Source organism: Erythranthe guttata, chromosome 11, assembly GCF_056151865.1.
Source record: "Erythranthe guttata isolate IM_541 chromosome 11, IM_541, whole genome shotgun sequence".
In the NCBI taxonomy this organism is placed as follows: Eukaryota; Viridiplantae; Streptophyta; class Magnoliopsida; order Lamiales; family Phrymaceae; genus Erythranthe; species Erythranthe guttata.
In genome coordinates this window covers 16,074,704-16,097,229 of record NC_142543.1, presented here as the reverse complement: position 1 = coordinate 16,097,229, position 22,526 = coordinate 16,074,704, and the positions used below count along the sequence as shown (strand labels likewise).

Here is a 22,526-nt window from a genome sequence, read left to right as displayed (position 1 = left end):
TATGGGCGGCCCACAATCGAATGTCGTGGTGCTTGTGTGTGTTGAATGCACTATAAGGCTAGAGTTTGCACCTTTCCTAACACCAATTGGTTTTAGGACAACTGGTAGCGACTGAGGTTCTACAATATTTATATCAAAACAATTCAATTTTATAACACTATTTTTCATTTCGAATTCAAAAAAATTCAATTTCCGATTTTTTTAGTTGAATTAATATATACATGAGATTTCGACTTTCGAAATATCCCAAATATTTCAATATTTTTTTTTTTCAAAAATTGCACTTATAATATGTCAACACAATAGATAGAGAACATAAACAAAAATTCTTAATTATGTCGATTTCAATCTAAAAAATTCCACCTATGAAGATTAAAAATTTGTTTTCTTTAATTTAATGTCCATTTCCAAAATTTACCAAAACTTTGAATAAAAGTGCTAATTTTATTTGGACCCGTACGTGCAATATACGCAGCAGAATTAACTTATTACAACAAACCATTTTCAACGGTTTATCATACGTACATATATACATTAATAATACATACATCTTGTAATTAACTAGTAACCCATCCTTTTCTTACATATGTACAACTTCTCTCTCTCTCTCTCTCTCTCTTTCTCACACACACACACACATACACACACACACAGCTATACACGCAGATTTGATCTGCAGATATTTTATATATAAAATATATAAATAAAAAAAAGAGTAAAAGCACCTTTCGATATATGGTGGTGCCTATAAATACAAGCCCACCATTTCTCTCTCTCACTCTCAACTCCAGCCATATATATTTTTTTGTTTAATTAATTAATAACCCCATTCTCAACATTAATTTCATTTACACGTGAACCCCTTTTCCCCACCATTTTTCCCTGCCACAACACACACACACACACACACACACACACACACATATATATATATACATCTTAAATTCAATAATTTCAAGAACTTCCCATACACACAGAAAAATTATATACATACAACACACACATACAAATTATACGATCAAAACACTCTTATCGTATTTCTTCAAAAAATCCCATTCTCTTTCAATTAATTTATATTCTTGAGTAAATATAATTAAAAAAAAAAAAAAGGATGATGATGACGTCATCGTTCAGGAGAGATGACGACAGCATTAACGGAGAGGAGGGAAGAAGTGGTAGTATAAATAGCATAATTGACGAGCGAGAGGAATATGAGGTGCAGGATTTGAGGGAACGAATTAACTCGTCCCGAGGTAGCCGGTTGACTCTGATTGAGAACGAGTTGGGTCTTAACCCGACCCGCCGAAAGTTCAGCAGGCAAACCGTTATCGAAGGCTTCAAAGGCTTCTCACAACGCTTCTACATTCATCCCGATAATAGGTACCTACCCTTTCTTTATTTAATTTAATTCGAATCACTAAAGGGTCTATTTGTGTCTTTTTGTGAAGTTCTGGGGTTTTATGAATATTTTCTTAAAGTATGGGGGTTTATTTTGCAAAGTTATTATTTACAAGATAGCCCCCAGATTTTCCCGCCAATCATGTTGGTGGAACGTGGCCACAAATTAATTTTGTGTATAATACTAATTTTGATACGTCCACTCCCTTAATTATATGACTTTCACTACATTTAAATTTTCTTTTGCTGACTTGTTGAACATAAAATAATATTAAATTAATGACGACGTTATGACACGTGGAACCTTAAATAGTGTTTTAGATCTCCTTGGACATATCTTGATTTGGATAGATTTTGGTGTTTTTGGAAGATTCCAAAATGATTCTGTCGCATTGTTTTTTTGTCCGATTTTCGAAATTCTGATTTTTTTGGCGATACATAAAACAACGTATCAAGAAATGTTACCCTAGTGGGAGTTGATAAATACAGTTTTAATTTTACGAATATTATTTCAATTTTTAAATTTTTTATCACTCTAATGTTTAAAAAAATCCGATTCTTTGTTAATCCGAGTCCAAAACGTACGTGAAATAACTGATTTCACGTCCAAAATGGGTGCGAAAAAATGTGTATCGTTTTTGTTTTTGTTTTCGTTTTTGTTTTAGTTAATTAGTTATTATTTAATTATTAATGAATACTCAATAATAACTATTTAATTTTTAATATTTAATTAATTATTAATTGGTTAATAATTAATAATAAAATAATTGTTAATTAATAGTTATTTAGTAATTTGCTAATAATAATTGATTAATAATTTTTAAGTAATTGTTGAATAGTTAATAATTGGCTAACAATTTGCTAATAATTCGTTGATAGTTAATGAACAATTGATTAGTATTTTTTGGGTAAATTACAACCACCCCTGAGAAATGGCCGAATTACAAAACCCCCCCTCTTGTTTGAGTAATTACACAACCACCCCCTCGACTATAAATCTTCTTACACGTCCACCCTTGCAGTTTCAAATTTAGTGGAATCTTCGAGATTATATGGAATATTATCACTTTTTTACCCGTTTTATCCCATTCGAACTCTACATTTTGAAGTAAGATGATCATAATATGTTTTTTTTGGCTTGTATAGATTAGATTCTGGTGCATCAGAAACTGTATTTTTTCACAAAACAAGATTATGTTGAATTTAACACCATAAGGGTGGATGTGTAAGAAAAAATCATAGTTGAAGGGGTAGATGTAATTATCCAACCAAGAGGGATTTTTTTTGTAAATTGACCATACCTCAGGAGTGGTTGTAATTTACCCTATTTTTTTTTATTTTTTAATGTAAAAAAAATATTAGATTCATTTATATGTATTAAAAACAAAAAAAAAAAAAAACCAAAAAAAAAAAGAAGAGATAAAGAGGGACACTATCTTTTACTTCAATAAAGTTTCTATGTTTTATATTTTCTTTCGAGTTAAAATCTTCTATGTATCCCTTCAATAGATTTTTGCCAAATTTGTGCTTATAAATAAGTTGAGTGAACTGATTTTAATCATTTGAGGCAATTAATTTATGTTATTTGTCTCTCAAAATATGTGTACTATACTATCTATATATATGAGCTGGATTCTTTTATCTCTATATATATATATAATATATATATTTTCTTGCACTATGGGTAAGCAAAATTGGCACATGCATCACATGGAGTGTAAATACAATAATAGTACTCGCACCGCCAGATGATTAATGAACAAAAATCAGGGTATGGGCTTTTTCTAGGGATACCCGGTTTTTTATATTGGGTGAATTTAAATCGTAGATCTACATATAATCACGCACACATCCATGTATATGTGTGCTTTGCGAATAATTATTTAATCAAATTTACGGTTTAAATCCACCCGATATAAATAACCAGGTGTAGCATCTAACTCCTCTTTTTCTAGAGACTGAAGTGTTTTTGTATTATTAATTATATATCATCGTACACAAAGTTTAACTATTAGGTTTTTTTTTTTCCTTTCATGTTTTTACTATATGTTAGGTATACACATCATGAGTATAATAGATACATGTGGCTTTTGAACTTGTGGCTTAAAAATAAAAACCTCATTTTACGGGACAGAGACGCATGCAGCTGCATTTGCAAACACCGAAAAACTGATTCTGAGAAGAGAAAAAAAAACTTAGTATATTTTCAAAAACTTTTGCATGCAAACACTGCGTTAGAATTCTCGGGGTGCGAAACAGTATCGTAAAGAAGTGACTGTGATCGTAAGAATTTAAATTTTGGGAGTTAATAACTAGCTAAAAGTTAGATCTCTATGTGACCCTTAACACATGACAAAGAAAGTACACAACCTTTGCCAAGTACATTTTTTTTAATATTTTTAGGGCCAAATCAAATATTACATGTTTCATAATTAACTAAATTTAAATACAAATATTGTTGTGATTGATAATCATCCTTTAATTGCATGCAGTTGGTACAAGGCATGGGAGAAATTTATACTAATATGGGCAATTTATTCATCATTCTTTACTCCAATGGAGTTTGGATTCTTCAGAGGACTACCCAAAAACCTCTTTGTTTTAGACATTGTTGGTCAAATGGCTTTCCTCATTGACATTATATTGCAATTCTTTGTGCCTTATAGAGATAGCCATTCTTACAAAATGGTCTACAATCATAACTTGATCGCCCTTCGGTACGTATACTTTTTCGTTAATTTTTTTTTTGTCCGTAGTCGTTATACGATCTATATCCGAAACTGCAGCATGTGAGCGTGCACTATTTTTGCACGTGTTTTTATGTGTATCATTCTTTCGCAGGTATCTTAAAGCTCATTTTTTTACGGATCTTCTTGGATGTATGCCTTGGGATGTTATCTACAAGGTTTGTGACTTTTAAGGCGTATTATGATTTGGTTTTGGGCATTTACAAATACAGTTTTATTTCTGAAATGTTAAATATCGTTTCAAGTTTACTAATTATGTTGTTTTGACTTCGAACGTGATTTTGACCATCTTTTAGTCTGATTTTGACAAAATTCAAACATAGAAACTGTAGTCATTTGAGTTAGCTTTCTAATCCAACTTGAATCAACTAGATTGAATGTCCACTGACAAAGTTATGCATTAATAAGTTATATTTGGAATTTTAGATAACTCGAAACATCAATATTGTTGGCAGTGTTCAATGAAATATCGATATTCTTACTCAAGTGACATTGAATCTTGGTGACTCAAATTGGATTAGAAAGCTAACCGAAATAATTCTAAATTTCATGCTTTTAGTTTTGCCCGTTTCAGACTCGAAAACGGTCAAATTTACGTTTAAAGTCGAAATAGTATTATTAAAACTGAAATGACATTTCTTTTCTTTCTCTCAAATTAAGTTGTTTTAAAGTGTTATCTCAAAAGGATATTGATTATAGTTAAAGAACTTTTATAATTAATTTGCATTGAACATTTATGCTCTTGTTATTTGGATCTAAATCTACTTTATGAGGACATGGTTAGGCAAAACATGTTGTCACTATGGTAATTGTCACTAATAGGGTGTCACTAATTGTTTATTGTGACCATAAAAAATGATTAAGTGCCAAGAAAAAAACATGTTGTCACTTAATATATATATGCATTTAGTGACAACTTTTGATATTATTACAATTCGTGTGTCACTAAAGCCATTTTTTCTTGTAGTGTTCTTTTAATGCAATTTTATGTTTTTTGCATGCCTTGATCCACAATTATTCGAATAATTGCATAACATCAACGTGTTTAATTAATTAGGCCGTTGGACGAAAAGAAGAGGTGAGATATCTTCTGTGGATTAGGTTAACTCGGGTCCGAAAAGTTACCGGATTCTTCCAAGTGATGGAAAGGGACATTAGAATCAATTATCTCTTCACGAGAATCGTCAAACTTATTGCAGTGGAACTCTACTGCACACACACGGCAGCTTGTATTTTCTACTATTTAGCTACTACCATCCCCGAAGAGAAGGAAGGGTACACGTGGATCGGGAGTTTGAAGCTCGGTGATTATAGTTATTCTCACTTTAGAGAAATTGATATTTGGAAGCGATACACAACTTCATTGTATTTCGCCATTGTCACTATGGCAACTGTCGGTGAGTTTTCGTAACTTTTACGAATCAAGAATCTTCGCATGCCGCATGCTTTATATTTAGTTTAATGTGCATGTGTACATGTGGAATAATTTTATGCTTTAATTTTCCTTATTGCCATCCTAGTTTTCGTTTTCGATTTTCATCAATATGCTTTTGATTAATTTCGAATCTTATATAGTTGATTATTGTTAGGCCTTGTTTGGTTATCACTATTAAGTCATATTGACTAAATAATAGGATTTAGTAACATTTTTGTTGTCAAGATTGAAATTAACTGAAGCCCGCCATAAAAGCTGAAGCCCGCAATTAGCTGGTTACTATCCAATAAAATTAGTAGTTGACGTACCACTTGCGATTAATTTTGTAGGTACTGACTATATAGCAAAAATCCGATTTTGACCATTTTTACATAAATGCTTTACATGCAAATTAGTAGAAGTTGCCCACGTAAGCTACAAATGTTGCAAATTTTCTCGTCGTACGAAATTAATATGGATATTGTCGAAATTAATATGGATACATTTGATCATGCATACAGGTTATGGAGACATACATGCAGTGAATCTGAGAGAAATGATATTCATTATGATCTACGTATCGTTCGATATGATCCTCGGTGCATATCTGATCGGTAACATGACAGCTTTGATGGTGAAAGGATCGAAAACCGAACGATACAGAGACAAAATGACCGATCTAATTAAATATATGAACCGAAACAAACTCGGAAGAGACCTTCGTAGCCAAATAAAAGGGCACTTGCGTTTGCAATACGAGAGCAGCTACACCGATGCTGCTGTTCTTCAAGATATCCCGATTTCAATCCGGGCCAAGGTTATAATATAATCTAAAAAAACATCATTAGATGCAATATGCACAAGTTGATATAATAATACTATATTGAATTTAAATACATATATATGTGGATAATTGATTATTTACAAATTTATTTACTTTCTTGAATGCAGATATCACAAACTCTATACATGTCGTATGTAACGAATGCTCCTCTTTTCAAAGATTGTTCCTCCGAATTCATCAACCAAATCGTAAGTATTTCGAGTACCTTTTTTCACTTGCAAGAGAGAATTGTTTTTTTTTTTATATATATATTATTATTATTTTTTAACGAGCTTATCGTTTTGTCCACAGGTAACTAGGGTCCACGAGGAATTTTTTTTACCCGGTGAAGTAATAATGGAGCAAGGAAATGTTGTAGATCAACTCTATTTTGTTTGCCATGGTCTTCTGGTAAGTCTATATATATATATATATATATATATATATAATATATATATATATATATATATATATATATATATATATATATATATATATATATATATATATATATATATATATATATATATATATATATATATATATATATATATATATGTATGTATGTATAGGTGGTTGATTATATGTATATGCAGGAAGAGGTTGGTATAGCTGCAGATGGATCAGAAGAAATTAAGTCGCTTCTTGAGCCGAACAGCTTATTCGGAGAAATATCGATTCTTTGCAATATTCCTCAACCGTATACCGTTCGTGTTTGTGAACTATGTAGACTTCTTCGGATTGATAAACAGTCGTTTTCCAATATTCTCGAAATATATTTCCACGATGGCCGTAGAGTCTTGAATAACTTGTTGGAGGTAAATCATATATATTTGGAGCATTGCATTTTAATTTACATCTTCAAAGTTATTTAAATTTTTTAATTTTATGTATCTATAAATTAATAAAATGATTTGTAATATTTTTAATTAATTAATTAGGAGAAAGAGTCTAATATTCGAGTGAAGCAAGTGGAGTCGGATATAACGTTCCATATCGGGAAACAAGAGGCGGAGCTTGCTTTGAGAGTGAATAGTGCGGCTTATTACGGCGATTTGTATCAACTGAAAACCCTAATCCGATCCGGAGCCGATCCTAACAAGAAAGATTACGATGGGAGATCTGCTTTGGTATGTATTTTTTGATTAACTCCTTATAATTTATTTTAAATATTTTATGGAAACTCATAAAAACAAAAAAACAAAATTCAAAATCAGCTACTGTAGGGGTGAAAATAGGATGGAACTGATCGGAATTACCATTTTCGGGAAATTTACAATGTTTTTCGAAAGTACAAAATAATTGCAATTCTAATTCCAAAATTTTCGGAATCTAAAAATCCATTCTAATTCCAAAAGCTATTAAAATAACAAGGGGAGTTTTTTTTAACAACTACATAAATACAAAGATGAGAAATGCAATAAACCCCTAAGATATATATAATGTTTGAAGAAAATAGCAGATATGCATATTCTGATTCTAGATATTAGCTAGAAATAGTAAGACGATAAGGCATCGATATTGAATGCGGGTAACATGTTTGAATGTTTTGTCCGCATACAGCATCTTTCCGCGTCGAAAGGATACGAAGACATTACTCATTTCCTCGTACAAGAAGGTGTAGACATAAATGCCCAAGGTAAATCAATTAATTCTCGAAAAATTCATCATTATATATATAAAAGTAAAAAACGTGACAAAATTCTAATAAGTGGGAAAACAGATAATTTTGGTAATACACCATTGCACGAGGCAATCAAGAGCGGGCACGATAGAGTTGCAGCGTTGCTCGCGAAAGAAGGAGCCTTGTTGAAGATTAATAATGCCGGTACATTCTTGTGCTCAATTGTTTCGAGGGGAGATTCGGATTTTCTTCGAAGGGTTTTATCCAACGGGCTCGATCCAAACTCCAAAGACTACGATCACCGGACCCCACTTCATATATCCGCCTCTCAAGGATTGTATTTAATGGCCAAATTGCTCTTGGAAGCAGGAGCTAGTGTTTTCTCCAAGGACAGGTAAAATTAAATTCCCTTTTAGTTGAAGATATATATATATATATATATATATATATATATATATATATATATATATATATATATATAGTTATCTTCTTGAGAATTAGTAAGATAACTTGAAATAAATTCGCATTCGTACAGTTTTATTTTTCTTCTAATAATTAAGGAACTACAACCAACCATACACGTGCACTTGGTAACCTCCACGTACGCTCATGCATTAAGCATTATAGGTTTTTTTTTGGTATACAAAGTTGTACCTCGGTTATAATATATATAATTGAAATGTTGAATGTCGTTTTAATTTTATTAATACTATTTTGACTTTGAACGTGATTTTGACCCTTTTCTATTCCGATTTTGGCTAAATTCAAAACACGAAAATTGTAGTCCTTTGAATTAACGTTCTAATCCAGCTTGAATAAGTTAGATTGGATATTGAGTCACAAAATTATGCATGAATGAGTTCAATTTTGAATTTGATATAACTCAATAAATCAAAGTTGTGGGCAACATTCATTAATTCATGCATTTGTTCTCACTCGACATCCAATCTTGGTCATTCAAGTTGTGTTAGAAAATTTAACTCAAAAGAACTACAAATTTTATTCTTTGAGTTTTGCTAAATTCAGCCTAAAAATGGTTAAAATATATCATGTTTAAAGTCGAAACGATATTTTTTAAACTGAAACGACATTTATCACATCTCCATTATGTAAAATTAAATATGTTTTGTATTTGCTAATTAATTAATTAATTAATATTTTTATTTCATATTATCAGTCAATTTAGAGTTTCAATAATGCGTTCGTTGCCTTTTTCTTTCTCTACTTTGCGCTCATCTTATTTAATGGACGTGGAATAGTTATTAAATAATAAGAAAATGGGTATTTTGGTCTATTTTTGGTGAAATTTTCTATAAAATCTATGCATGAGATTTTAATTATTAGATTTTTTAATACTTGTGCCGAAACCGTAAAAAATACAGATAATATAAAACGGAGGGAATATAATTTATTAATTTTTCAGATGGGGAAACACTCCAATGGATGAAGGCATAACATGTGGAAACAAAAATATGATCAAGCTTCTTGAAGAAGCAAAGATAGCTCAACTATCTGAACTTCAAGATAGCTCTCAAGAGATTACTACAGGTATTTAATTAAAATCCACTATTTACACGTATTCCAAATTCCCATTATGTTAAAATATATTTTAATTCGAGTAATTTTTATGATGTATAATAGATAAAATTCATCGAAAGAAATGCACCGTGTTTCCGTTTCATCCATGGAATCAAAAGGAGGGTCGAAGAAACGGGGTCGTTATGTGGGTCCCTCACACTATTGAAGAGCTTATAAAATCAGCATCGGATCAACTCGAAACTCCTGAAGAAGATGGATCGTGCGTTTTATCGGAAGATGGAGGTAAAATTATCGAGGTGGATATGATTACGGATGGTCAAAAATTGTATTTGATTAGTGGAAAAGATTGAATTAATCATCTCATGCAAAATTGAGGAGAAACTCTACTTGTACACATTTGGCTTTGATCATTCTTGAATTGAGCTGAGTATCATCATCAATGTATATATCCCATTTTTTTTCTCTAATCAGAAGTCACCAAGTTACCAAATTCGATAATTTTTCTCTGAATTAAGTATCAATTTTAAGGAGGATGCCGTCGAGTCGAAAATTAATACATGATTCGGTTCAAGTTATAAGTCTAATAAGCCAATGATCTAAAAACAATTCTGAAAAATATTGTGAATATAAGGGTAAATGTGATATATTTGTTAAAATTGAGGGTCAATGTGTAATATTTGTTAAGTTAGGATTTAATTGATAAAATTGATGTAAATTATATTATGAGGGGTATTTTCGATAAAAGGACACCGGGATGAACTTTTTTGCGGAACTATTTTTGGTCTTAATATATATAATATATATAGATGAATGTAAGTCTTAGCCTGTATTTTGAGATTAATCATAAGCGATCTATTAAGATCATATTTATTAAATAGCTAAATTAGTTTAATAATCAAAATCAGATTGTATTACAATATCCCCCAAATTATCTCTAACAATCATAAGCGCACATGCACTCACTTGCAACATCAGGATCTCTCACACAATACCCTTCTTGATTTAAACCTAAAAAACTAATGTTGCACTTAATCTTGCAATCATCTATACTTTGGCATATTCCCAAACCTCTTATGCATTTTTTGGTTTTTATTTCTTCTCTAATTGCACCATGACTTTCACCATTTGTTCCAACACTTTCTCCCATCTCCATAACTGCAATAAAATTCAAAATATCATTTAAACATAAATACATATGAAAATAAATAAACAAAATTGAACAATGGAGAGAACGAATTTGTACGAGACCATTGACGAGTCAAAGAATTTATTACATGGTAGGCTTAAATTGAGAAATAAAGCAGTAGAAGTGTAACCTGAAACTGAAACGAGGGTGAAGAGAATGAAGAATGTAGCTGTAATGCTTGCCATTTTGTCGTTCTATATAAAAATAAAATATGTTTTAGTTTTCGATGTTTCTGGCGATTTTAGATGAACCAACTCCTCTTTTTATAATTGAAATTGGGAACATTTATTCATGATGTGACTATAAATACTTTAGGATATACTAACTAAATCATATTCATTAAAGAAGTTAAATTAGAATCTTAGTAATCATATTGATACCATTTTTGTGGTTTATAATCGGATATTCTGGAATTATTAAAACATTCTGAAAATTGTGGAGAAGATTTTAAAGTTTGAACCTGTTTCTTAACATTTTCATAACCAATTTATTACCCTCAAGCAACTCCGAGGGAGTTATGAAATGAGGTATCAAATGTTATTAACCTCCGATCCATTTGATTACATAAATTTCCAATGGAAGATATTATAGCAATTCCAATGGTAAATATAAAATAAGTTCTTGTTGAGTTTGGGCTCAAATAATTTGATGGGTCCAAAGCCCATTTCTTCTAATTTGTTCACCACCAAATTGAGAGCCCAGCTTAAATGAGAGTCCATTTTTGTGGAAGGATCTGGAGAAACTGATCACATCCGTTGGATGTTTCTCATGTATCCTGACCCTTGATTCTCCATTTAAATAGTTTTCTTCTCTCTCCTTTTTTCTCTTTTACCTGTTTGATTCTCCATTTAAGGAATTTATTTTTTTCCCTTTTTTCTTTCTATATAATATTGAAAATTATGATTTAAAAAAAAACATTCCGGTCGTAGTGATCTGCAGACACCCGTAGTTTCGTTTTTGTCAAATAACACAGCAGATTTTAAAAGATACTATGGTATGCTATGGTACGCTATGGTATACTATGGTATACTGTGATATACTATTCCGAACTTTATCATTCACCAACTCCCAACCGCCGCCAAACCCGACAAATTTCAGCCGCCACCAAACCCTAGTCGCCGACCAAATTAAACCCTAACTATCGACCAAATTAAACCCTAGCCACCATAGTCGTCGACCAAATTAAACCCTAGATGTCGACCAAATTAAAACCTAGCCACCATCCACCGTAGATCTGACGAAATTAAACCTTAGCCATCAACCAAATTAAACCCTAGCCGCTATAGCCGTCGACCAAATTAAAACCTAGCCACTATCCACCGTAGATCTGAAGAAATTAAACCCTAGCCATCGATCAAAATTAAAACCCTAGCCACCATAGCCGTTGACCAAATTAAAACTTAGCCGCCATATCCGCCATCATCCGTCGTAGATCTGACTTCTACCACCATAGTTGTGGTCGCCTCTTGCCTCCATAACCATCCCTTTATTAACTCCGACTCCACCGCCATAATTGCGCCATAGCCATTGCCCCCTCAGCAATGGTGAAAAGTGATGGAGAAGGAGAGTGATAGAACGCGAGAGAGAGAAAAGAGAAGAAGAAAATTAAAAAGAACGAGAGAAGCGGATGAACGCGAGAGAGAGAGAAGGGAAGAAGAAAAATTAAAAAGAACGAGAGAGGCGGAACGCGAGAGCGAGAGAAGAGAGAAGAAAAAATAAAAAAAATTATAAATCTGAGATAAAAGTGTAGAATTTATGGATTTAGGTTGAGGGCAAATTTGGGATTAAAAAAAGTAAAGGATGTGGGTCATATTTATTTTTGTAAAAATGATTTAGTTCAGAAAACAATATTAGGCTTGTATTCCATATCTAATTATGTTTCCAACTAGGGACCTCTAGCATATTAACCCTTTGATTTATCTTCACCTGCTACTTATGTCTTCTTGCTTCTTTGCTCCTTCAACCATAGGTCAAACTCCACCGTAGATGGCAGTCTTTGGCTCAGTGGTAGTCCCTTCACCGGTGACCTTTGACTTGAGCTTCTATTTAATGAAAAGACGTTTGAAAGAATTTATGGTCCCGAATTCGTATTATACAGAGATGTTATCTAAAATGTTATGACACTTGAGACAACATGCAGCGGAAATATAACTATTAAAAGACAATGCTCAGAATTAAAAATGTTCACAAGTAAAGACTTGTGAACTTGCCCTTTACAGGACGGAAAAATATATTAAAATCAGTATTCCAAGAATACAAACAGAAGAGTGCGAAAACTTCTTCCTTATGAGTGAATCTTTTTCAAGATCACTCTTACAACCAAATCTAGATACTAAAAGAAAGATATCAAAAATTCTAGATTTCAAAGAATGTACTTATAAATAGTACGTACAACAGATCCTAGAAAACACACTAAAATTCTCGAGATTAAAACTTCAGCTCTCTATTTTGTTTTCTCGAAATCTGTATCTATCTTGAGTCTTGAGTTTGGTATTTATAGACTTGCTAAGCTTCCACTCTTCAGCCCATGATCTGCAAGAAAACCAACCACAAGAGCACTCAAGATAATGGGTTAGTGGGTTAGTTAGGAAGTAAAAATAAATCCCATAATTAAATCCACTAAGCACTACTTAACCCTACTAAGCCCACTAACTAAGATTTAGTTTAGAAGTTAAGAAAAGTTAAAAACACATTGTGAATTTAATTCACGTGTTTCAAACTCCCCCTTTTTAACTTTCTGATCAAAACTAAATCTTAGTCAAAGACTCCCCCTGAGATATTGCTTGAACTCCCCCTGAATTTGATACCATTTGAAAAAACATAGAAACAATAAATTAAAATCAAATTCAGCAAGATAGTTCAATCAAAAGAAATAATCAAAGTGCAGTCCTAAACAAAAGTTCAGAGGGAAAAATAAACAAAACACAAGCAAAAATATTGTTCATGAAAAACAATCTAAAGTAAAATATCCAAAGTCTCCAAGGTCTCCTCAGTTTCGGCTGCTGCTCCTCCTCCATCACTAGATCCACTGCTTTCTTCTTGAGCTTCCCCCTCTTTCTTTGCTTCCTCTTCATTGACTCCTTGCTCTCTGCCTCTAGCATCCAAAGGATGAGATGTTCCTGCTTCAGTTTCATGACCTTTTTCTCCCCCTTTTTGATCAGAAAGGGCCTTCTGAATCATCTCCACCATGGACTGATGATAGGTAATCTGAGCTAGAGAATGAGTAAGCTGCTGCAATAGAAGATCTCTAGGAACAGACACAAGAAGGTTAGAAGTGTTGTCAACATGAGGTGCAACACCCTCAGTACCAATGTTATTTTGACCTGATTCAGTTGAGAGAAAATCATCTCCATTCCAAGGAAGATCTTGAACATGAGGAGCCCTCAGAAAGTTTTGAGACACAGTGATCATGCCTTGTGGGGTGTGAAGATATTCTGAGTCATCTTGGCCCAAATTTTGAGAGAGTAAGATGGAATAGATGAGAGAAGGATAGGGGAGGTGAGTAGAAGGTGAAATTTTCTGGGCAAGATGACCAATAGTATCAAAGAACAGTTTGCCAAAATCCACTGGTAAACCCATCCCCAATTTGTACATGAGTACAGCATGAGGCTTAGTTACCACAGAGACATTTTTGGATGGAATCCAATTAGCCACTGTGAGTCTAAACAGGACAGAGTAGAAAGCAGTGAGTTGAGAGACTTGAAATTTTCTTGGGTGTGCAGGCCAATTTCTTAAACGGTTTCCAGAAATAACTTTGCAAATCTCAGTGAAATCACCATAATTATCCTCATCAATCACAGTAGGAGTTTGTAAATGAGAGTTGATAACTTTGGGAGAAAAAGAATAAATGGCATTGCGCACAAAGACTTTGCCAAAGTTTGGGGAATTTTTCTTTAAAAAAGAAGTTTGCAAATTGGCATAAAACTCTTTCACAACCAAGGGATCATAAGAGCAGGCAATCTCAACTAGGTTAAGGATTTTTCTTTGGTGAAGAAAAGCTGTTATCCTATACCTATCAAATTCTTCCTTAGAAATTTTCTTTTCCTCAATGAAATGACAATTCATGACTTGAGGACTCAACAGTGAATCAGACTCAAAATAGAAATTTGGACTGAAGGCATTTGTTACCTCAAAAGGGGTTGACAAGTTCTTCCCATCCAGGTCTGGTTCTTCTTCTTCTGAGGAAGCATCATCTTCTGAATCTTCAAGCTCATCAGGGACATATGCTGGTTCAGGTGATGCAGCACGTGGGGCAACACCTTCTTCCTGCTGAGAAGAGTCTTCAGAGGATTCACTGTCTGAATCAGAAGAGGACAAGTTTTTGCGAAAAGTAGCTAGTGGAACTTCCCAACTGTCTTCACTTTTCTCAGATACTTCAGCCTGAGGAGGAATTGTATCTGCTTGAGCTGCTGCTTCTGCCAGGGTTTCCAGAGGATCTTCCTGAGGTGCTGATGGAGTTTCTTCTGTAGTGGTGAACTCCTGAGCATCGACAAATGGGATGTCTACATGCTCTGCTGATGACATTCCTGAGAAATCAGGCATTTCTTCATCCTGATAAGGGGCAGCATTTTCAGTTGAAGCAGTAGGTGCAGCAGCATCTTCTGGAGCATGTGTAGCAACACCTTCAGAGACAGGTGCAGCAACACCTTCTGAACTAGGTGCAGCAACACCTTCTGAAATAGGTGCAGCAACACCTTCTGAAACAGGTGCAGTAACACCTTCTGGAGCAGAATGTGGAGAGGCTGCTGTTGCCATGCTGGACTCCCCCTGAGTTGATGCTGGGGAAGGTGAGTTGTTGGAAGATGACTCGGAGGAGCTGGAGGACATGGCTTGAGCCTGTGGTGCTGCGAAGGTAGGATCCCCTGCTTCATCATCAGATTCTTCATCTACCAGATGAAGACCTCTTCGTGGATTTGACTGAACCGGAGTGCGACCACCTCTGCCTCCTCTTCTTCCACCTCTGCTTCCTCTTCGGGGAGAGTGTTCTCCTCTTCGGCGTTGTGGCACCGCAGTGTTCAGATCTGGAAAAGGGTTCGTGCGTTTTGACCTGCGCGTTGGAAACCTTCCGGCAGTGGAAGAGGGACCCACAAAATCAAAATTATCTGGGTCAATCGGGTTCAGCTCATCTCCGGGCTCAATGTAGCTGATGGGTATAGCATCGAAGTTGATTGGGTGAACGATGAGGGCCAGATTTGGGTCTGCTGGTACAGGTGCTGCAGCATCGTTGTGAACATCACCATCGACGGCTGGAGGAGGATTTCTAGGTGGGGATGCCATGATACAGTAGATGAAGGAAAATAGCTGCTTGTGCTTTTGATTTTCGAGTGTGAGTTTTTGAGAAAAGAAGCACTAAATTTATAAGCCCTAATTTTTGCTGATGAAGAAGAAAAAAAATTGAAGTGGAGAAGGTGAAGAAGTGGTGTCCGTTTTTCTTGGGGAGAGTGTGTTTAAGGAGAATAAAATTTCCTTTGGCAGTTTAAAGCAAAACGTGACACATGGCATAATGAGGAGTGGACTTAGTGGAAAATGAAGAATTAACCCATGTACCCCATGACCCATATAAATAGGGATAATTCAATCAAAATACAAATAATACCGTAGCACTCATGAATTATTCACAAAAAATAGAAAAACACCTTTATTAATGATTAATAGTGAGAAAAGAAATAGCTGACAGGCATAGATATAATTATATATATTATATATATATATATATATATATATATATTTTTTTTTTTTTTTTTTTTTTTTTTTTTTTTTTTTTTTTTTTTTTTTTTTTTTTTTTTAAATGTAGATATATAAACTCTTATTTTCAAGTCAAACAATTCACATGGAACATGATCAAGTGTTCAGTTTGAAAGTTCCTCAGTTACTAAGATATGACTATCAAAATAGAGGAGTTTGACTTATGTGAGTGTAATTATTGGCTAAATGTTTACATGAAGCATGATCACGTTTCAAGGTGAAAGACTTCCAGTTACTGATTTAGGAAATAATTCATCACAGTGAAGTCATTATTTAATGAAGCTAATGCTTCAGTAAATTGTGTTGCAGCTTAAGATATTTGATGAGATGCTGCAACACGTTTCAGGACATGTTTATTGAGTACACATCCCGAGAGATTTTCTGAGTTTTGAAAACCTCTCATAATCTAATGCCTTTGTAAAGATGTCAGCCAGCTGATCTTCTGTAGGAATGTACTTTAAGCACAAAATATTTTTCTCAACTATGTCACGAATAAAGTGATGTTTAATATCTATGTGTTTAGTTCGTGAGTGTTGAACAGGATTTTTTGAAATGTCAATAGCACTTGAATTATCACAATATATGGTCAGGGTATCACTGGTTAACCCATAATCCCCCAACATTTGCTTCATCCAAATTAGTTGACCACAACACCCTCCAGCAGCTACATATTCTGATTCAGCTGTTGAAAGAGATACACAGTTTTGCTTTCTACTAAACCAAGAAACTAGATTATTCCCCAGAAAGAAACATGCACCTGAGGTGCTTTTTCTGTCACTAATATCCCCAGCCCAATCAGAATCACTAAAGCCTATCAAGTTTGTATTTGTGTCTTTGAAAAACTGAATCCCTAAGTCTACTGTACCTGCAACATACCTAATAATCCTCTTCACAGCTTTAAGATGAGTGACCTTGGGATTAGCTTGATATCTGGCACACACACAAACACTAAACATAATGTCAGGCCTGCTTGCTGTTAGATACAGAAGACTTCCAATCATGCTTCTGTAGAGAGTGCTGTCGACATCTTCTGCAACATCATCCTTAGACAGTTTTTGACTGGAACCCATTGGAGTTTTCATGTGCTTGGCTGATTCCAACTCAAACCTTTTGACCAGATTGAGAGCATACTTCTTTTGATTCACAAACATTCCTTCACCTGTTTGTTTGATTTGAAGTCCTAAGAAATAATTCAACTCCCCTACCATACTCATTTCAAAAGTGTGAGACATAGAATCTACAAAAGACTGCAAAAGGTTAGCACAAGTAGAGCCAAAAACAATGTCATCAACATATATCTGAACAATAATAATATGATTATTAGTTCTTCTAACAAACAAGGTTCTGTCTGCCTCCCCTCTTTTGAACTGTATTTCAAGTAAGAAGTCAGTGAGTCTTTGATACCAAGCTCTAGGAGCTTGTTTAAGACCATACAGTGCCTTCTTAAGCTTGAAAACATGATTAGGTTTGGCAGAATCTTCAAAACCCTTTGGCTGTTCTACATATGCTTCTTCATTTAAAACTCCATTCAGAAATGCACTTTTGATATCCATTTGGTACAGTTTGATTTTAAGAAAGCAGGCTATAGCAAGAAGTAATCTAATAGATTCAATTCTAGCTACTGGAGCAAAGGTCTCATCAAAGTCTATACCCTCAATTTGAGTGTATCCTTGTGCTACTAACCTAGCCTTGTTTCTAACAACTGTACCTTTTTCATCAGTTTTGTTCTTGTAGATCCACTTAGTTCCTATCACATTTACATGGCTTGGTCTGGGAACTAAGTACCAAACATCATTCCTGATGAATTGATTCAATTCTTCATGCATTGCATTGACCCAGAATTCATCCTTCAGAGCTTCTGCAATATTCCTTGGTTCCACTGAAGACACAAAACAAGTGGTTCCAGTTAGTGCACATTCAGAAGATAAATTTGCAAATCTTACCATATCTCTGTAGTTTACTCTCTCTTTTCTCCTGGTCCTCATTCCATCAAAGATATCTCCCACTACTTGAGTAGATGGGTGATTTTTCTGAATTCTACTTGAGGGTTCCTTTCTGCAGACATCAAAGATTGGCTGTGATTCAGTCTCTGTAGGATGTGTTGAGTCAGATGTGGTGACACTTGGCTCAACACCTTCTTCTCTTAAGACTGGACCGTTTGTGTCTGGGCTCTCTGTGGTAGAAATGTCTTCCTCTGTTGTTTCTCTTTCAGCAATTAAGTCATCAACTTCATCTTCAGCTGTTTTACTGCGGAGATCAGCAAAGTCATCAAATACCACATTTACAGATTCAATAATGATTCGAGTTCTTAGATTATATACTCTATAAGCATGACTGTTATTAGAGTATCCCATAAATAAACTCAAATCACTTTTTGAATCAAACTTAGCTAGATGATCTCTATCATTTAGAACATAGCAGACACATCCAAACACATGCATGTATTCTAGATTAGGTTTCTTACCATAAAGAATTTCATATGAAGTCATCATAGATCCTAATCTTAGGTACACACGGTTTGAGATGTGACAGGCTGTGTTGACAGCCTCAGCCCAAAACCTTTTAGACAGATTTTTTGCACTCATCATCACCCTAGCCATTTCCTGGATGGTTCTGTTTTTTCTTTCAGCAATGCCATTTTGCTGAGGAGTTTTTGGAGCAGAAAATTCATGCTTTATACCCTTTTTATTACAAAAAGCAACAAATAAAGCATTCTCAAATTCTTTTCCATGATCAGATCTTATCCTACGAATAGAAACTTGAAATTGAGTTTTAACAAACCTATACAGATTTCTGAATACATCAAAAGTGTCTGATTTTTCTCTTAAAAAGTACACCCAAGTATATCTTGAAAAATCATCCACACACACAAAGACATATTTTTTACCACCTAGGCTTTCTACCTCTATAGGACCCATAAGATCCATATGTACTAGTTCAAAACAAATAGTGGTACCAACGTGTTGCAACACTTTGTGTGGTACTCTGGTTTGTTTTCCCTTCTGGCACATTCCACATATAGGAATATCCTTGATCTTGAGATCTGGTACTCCTCTTATAGCATTGTACTTGTTGAGCAGCTTCAGATTCTTGAAATTTGTGTGGCCTAGTTTCTGGTGCCACAGCTCTACTTCACTTACTCTTGAGCTCTTGCATGAGATGGTGTCACCTGTTTGATAGCAATTATCCATTGATCTGGAACCTGTAAGTACACAATGATTTTGATTATCAAACACAGAACAACAGTATTTATCAAATTCTACACGTAGATCATCATCACACAATTGACTGATACTGATGAGGTTTGACCCCAATCCTTCAACGTGTAAAACATTTGAGAGTTTTGGAAGCCCTTCAATACTGAGTGTTCCGCGTCCAACCACTTTGCCTTTAGCTCCTCCTCCATAGGTTACACGTCCTCCATTAAGTGTGTGGTAGTTTGATAGAAATTCCTTTGTTCCAGTCATGTGCCTAGAGCATCCACTATCAAAGTACCATGAACCTGAAATGTTAGCATTTAAAGAGGTGTATACTGCTTTGCACGAAATTTTACCTTTGGGAGTCCATATTTTACACTCCTTTTTGGTAGATTCTACCTTTTTCTTTGAGGTGTTCCTTGAGGTGTTGTAGATTATTTTATACAACATTTTGTCACTGCTGAGTTTTTCACAAAATGGACGAATGTGTCCTGGTGAGAAACAGTAATGACAAACATAACCTCTTATTCTGGAATCTGGAGTGGTGACTGTGGACTTCCTGCAATCCTTTCTGTTTGCACCTTTTTCTTTTACAAAGACAATTTCTTTCTTCTTAACTGGCTTCATTTGTTTTTTGAACCCTAGCCCTTCATGTTTGTAGTGCTTTTCCATTGACACAATCTCTTCGAGCTTAGTTGTGCCAGTGTTCATCCTCTTGATTGCTAGAGTTGCCTTTTTGAGTTCTTCTTTCACTTTTGCCAGTTCAAGATCCTTCTTGGTGATTCCAACCTCCAAATGTGTGATTGTGTCTTTGAGGGAGGAATTTTCCTTGTTGGCTGCATCTAGAGCTTGAGTCTTCTTCTCCAAGTTTCTGATCAGCTTTTTACACATGTCTTCATCATCACTGACTGCTTCATTACTGGATTCTGCTGCATTCACAGAAATAGAGTTTAAACATGTATAATGATCAGTATTTAACTCACAAATTGAAAGTGTTTCAGAAAGTGTTGCAGCATCCAGGGAGACTCCTTGGGATTCTGTTTCAGAGGAATTTTCAGTAAGATATCTGACAGAAAGAGCTTGTTTAGAGGATTGCTGTTCCTCTGTCTGTTCAGGTTGTTCTTCCTCCTCATCACTGACAGCACAAATCAAACTCATTCCTCTCCTTCTCAAGGTATTTGCACATTCATTAGCATAATGTCCAAATCCTGAACAGGCCCTGCATTTAATATGATCCAAGTTAGGTGGTTCAGAATTTGAACGAATAAAAGAAGAATTTTTTAAATTGTTTTGAGAAGGTGTTTGAGGAAATGTTCTCTGTGGAATAGATCTGTTCCGGGGCTGAGTTTGTCGATTTTGTGGAGACCCTTCTGAAAATAACTGCCTGGGCTTGATTCCACTTCGTCTGTACGCCCTATTGAATTTCTGAATCTGAAATGCCACATTATTGAGGCATTCTTCTGCATCATCATCATATTCCGGAGCAACATCTTCCTTCTCTAATTCTGCCTGGAGTGCATTTGAGATAGCCTTTCCTTTCTCCTTTCTTTGATCTTCAAAGTTCATCTCTCTGGACTTGAGACTACCTATTAATTCGTCCAGCCGTAGAGATGATGTATCTTTAGCCTCCTCAATAGCAGTGACCGTCATGCTGAACCTATCTGGAAGAGTTCTCAATACCTTATTCACTAATGTCTCGTTGCTCAAAGGACCACCTAAGGATTGAAATTCATTAGCCAAATCAATCAACTTCTCATTGTATTGAGAAATTGTTTCAGTTTCCTCCATTCTCAGTCTCTCAAATTTGGAAGAGAGTAATCTGAGCTTGGTTCTTTTGACACTATCTGATCCCTCACAATGAAGTTGAAGAATTTCCCAAGCATCCTTTGCAGAAGTGCATACAGAGATTAATTTAAACATAGTTAAATCTACTGAATTGAAAATTGCATTTAACGCCTTTGAGTTTTGGTTAGCATTTGATAGATCGTCTGGTGTCCACCGTAATTCTGGGGTTGGAAAAACATCTCCGTCCACATCTGTGATAGTTGGTGGCTTCCATCCAGTGAGAATAGATCTCCATGCTCTCTCATCAATGGCTTTGATGTAAGCCCTCATCTTGACTTTCCAGTAGGTGTAGTTCGTGCCATCAAGTACAGGAGGTCGCATAGAAGCAGTCATCTGAGTATCCATCACGAATTCGTTTCTGTAAAGAAAATAGGAACAAACACTTAGTATACGTCAAGTGTTGGCTCTTGATGCCAATTGAAAGAATTTATGGTCCCGAATTCGTATTATACAGAGATGTTATCTAAAATGTTATGACACTTGAGACAACATGCAGCGGAAATATAACTATTAAAAGACAATGCTCAGAATTAAAAATGTTCACAAGTAAAGACTTGTGAACTTGCCCTTTACAGGACGGAAAAATATATTAAAATCAGTATTCCAAGAATACAAACAGAAGAGTGCGAAAACTTCTTCCTTATGAGTGAATCTTTTTCAAGATCACTCTTACAACCAAATCTAGATACTAAAAGAAAGATATCAAAAATTCTAGATTTCAAAGAATGTACTTATAAATAGTACGTACAACAGATCCTAGAAAACACACTAAAATTCTCGAGATTAAAACTTCAGCTCTCTATTTTGTTTTCTCGAAATCTGTATCTATCTTGAGTCTTGAGTTTGGTATTTATAGACTTGCTAAGCTTCCACTCTTCAGCCCATGATCTGCAAGAAAACCAACCACAAGAGCACTCAAGATAATGGGTTAGTGGGTTAGTTAGGAAGTAAAAATAAATCCCATAATTAAATCCACTAAGCACTACTTAACCCTACTAAGCCCACTAA

General features: G+C 34.6%; 2 protein-coding genes across 4 annotated transcripts; one reads left to right on the top strand and one right to left on the bottom strand.

Moving 5' to 3' along the window:
* Positions 1–777: 777 nt before the first annotated feature.
* LOC105958751 (potassium channel SKOR) lies at positions 778–10,035 on the top strand. 3 transcript variants are annotated; one of them, XM_088825150.1, is made up of 13 exons: positions 778–1,380; positions 3,891–4,115; positions 4,240–4,303; positions 5,203–5,542; positions 6,081–6,376; positions 6,511–6,591; positions 6,695–6,793; positions 6,979–7,200; positions 7,324–7,512; positions 7,946–8,021; positions 8,106–8,400; positions 9,430–9,549; positions 9,646–10,035. In XM_088825150.1, the coding sequence occupies exons 1-13, from the start codon at positions 1,112–1,114 to the stop codon at positions 9,893–9,895; spliced, it is 2,526 nt and encodes an 841-aa protein (XP_088681276.1). In that variant the 5' UTR covers positions 778–1,111; the 3' UTR covers positions 9,896–10,035. The 3 variants fall into 3 exon arrangements, with proteins under 3 accessions (XP_088681276.1, XP_088681275.1, XP_088681277.1); XM_088825149.1 differs by having other exon boundaries at positions 9,430–9,554; positions 9,648–10,035; XM_088825151.1 differs by lacking the exons at positions 9,430–9,549; positions 9,646–10,035 and having other exon boundaries at positions 8,106–8,404.
* Positions 10,036–19,209: 9,174 nt separating this feature from the next.
* On the bottom strand, positions 19,210–21,461 carry LOC148767091 (uncharacterized). Its single transcript, XM_088825952.1, has 3 exons — positions 21,260–21,461; positions 19,380–20,794; positions 19,210–19,221 (listed from the first exon to the last, which is right to left on the bottom strand). The coding sequence occupies exons 1-3, from the start codon at positions 21,459–21,461 to the stop codon at positions 19,210–19,212; spliced, it is 1,629 nt and encodes a 542-aa protein (XP_088682078.1).
* Between the last annotated feature and the right edge of the window lie 1,065 nt (positions 21,462–22,526).

Bases quoted from the DNA above. Each gene is read 5' to 3' on its own strand.
- LOC105958751 (XM_088825149.1), top strand. From the start codon at position 1,112: ATGATGATGACGTCATCGTTCAGGAGAGATGACGACAGCATTAACGGA. The intron at 4,116-4,239 runs GTACGTATACTT...ATTCTTTCGCAG, and splicing joins CATAACTTGATCGCCCTTCG to GTATCTTAAAGCTCATTTTT. The intron at 7,513-7,945 runs GTATGTATTTTT...GTCCGCATACAG, and splicing joins ACGATGGGAGATCTGCTTTG to CATCTTTCCGCGTCGAAAGG.
- LOC148767091 (XM_088825952.1), bottom strand. From the start codon at position 21,461: ATGGAGGAAACTGAAACAATTTCTCAATACAATGAGAAGTTGATTGAT. The intron at 20,795-21,259 runs GTAGTCTCAAGT...ATGAGGAGGAAG, and splicing joins ACGGCTGGACGAATTAATAG to AACAACCTGAACAGACAGAG.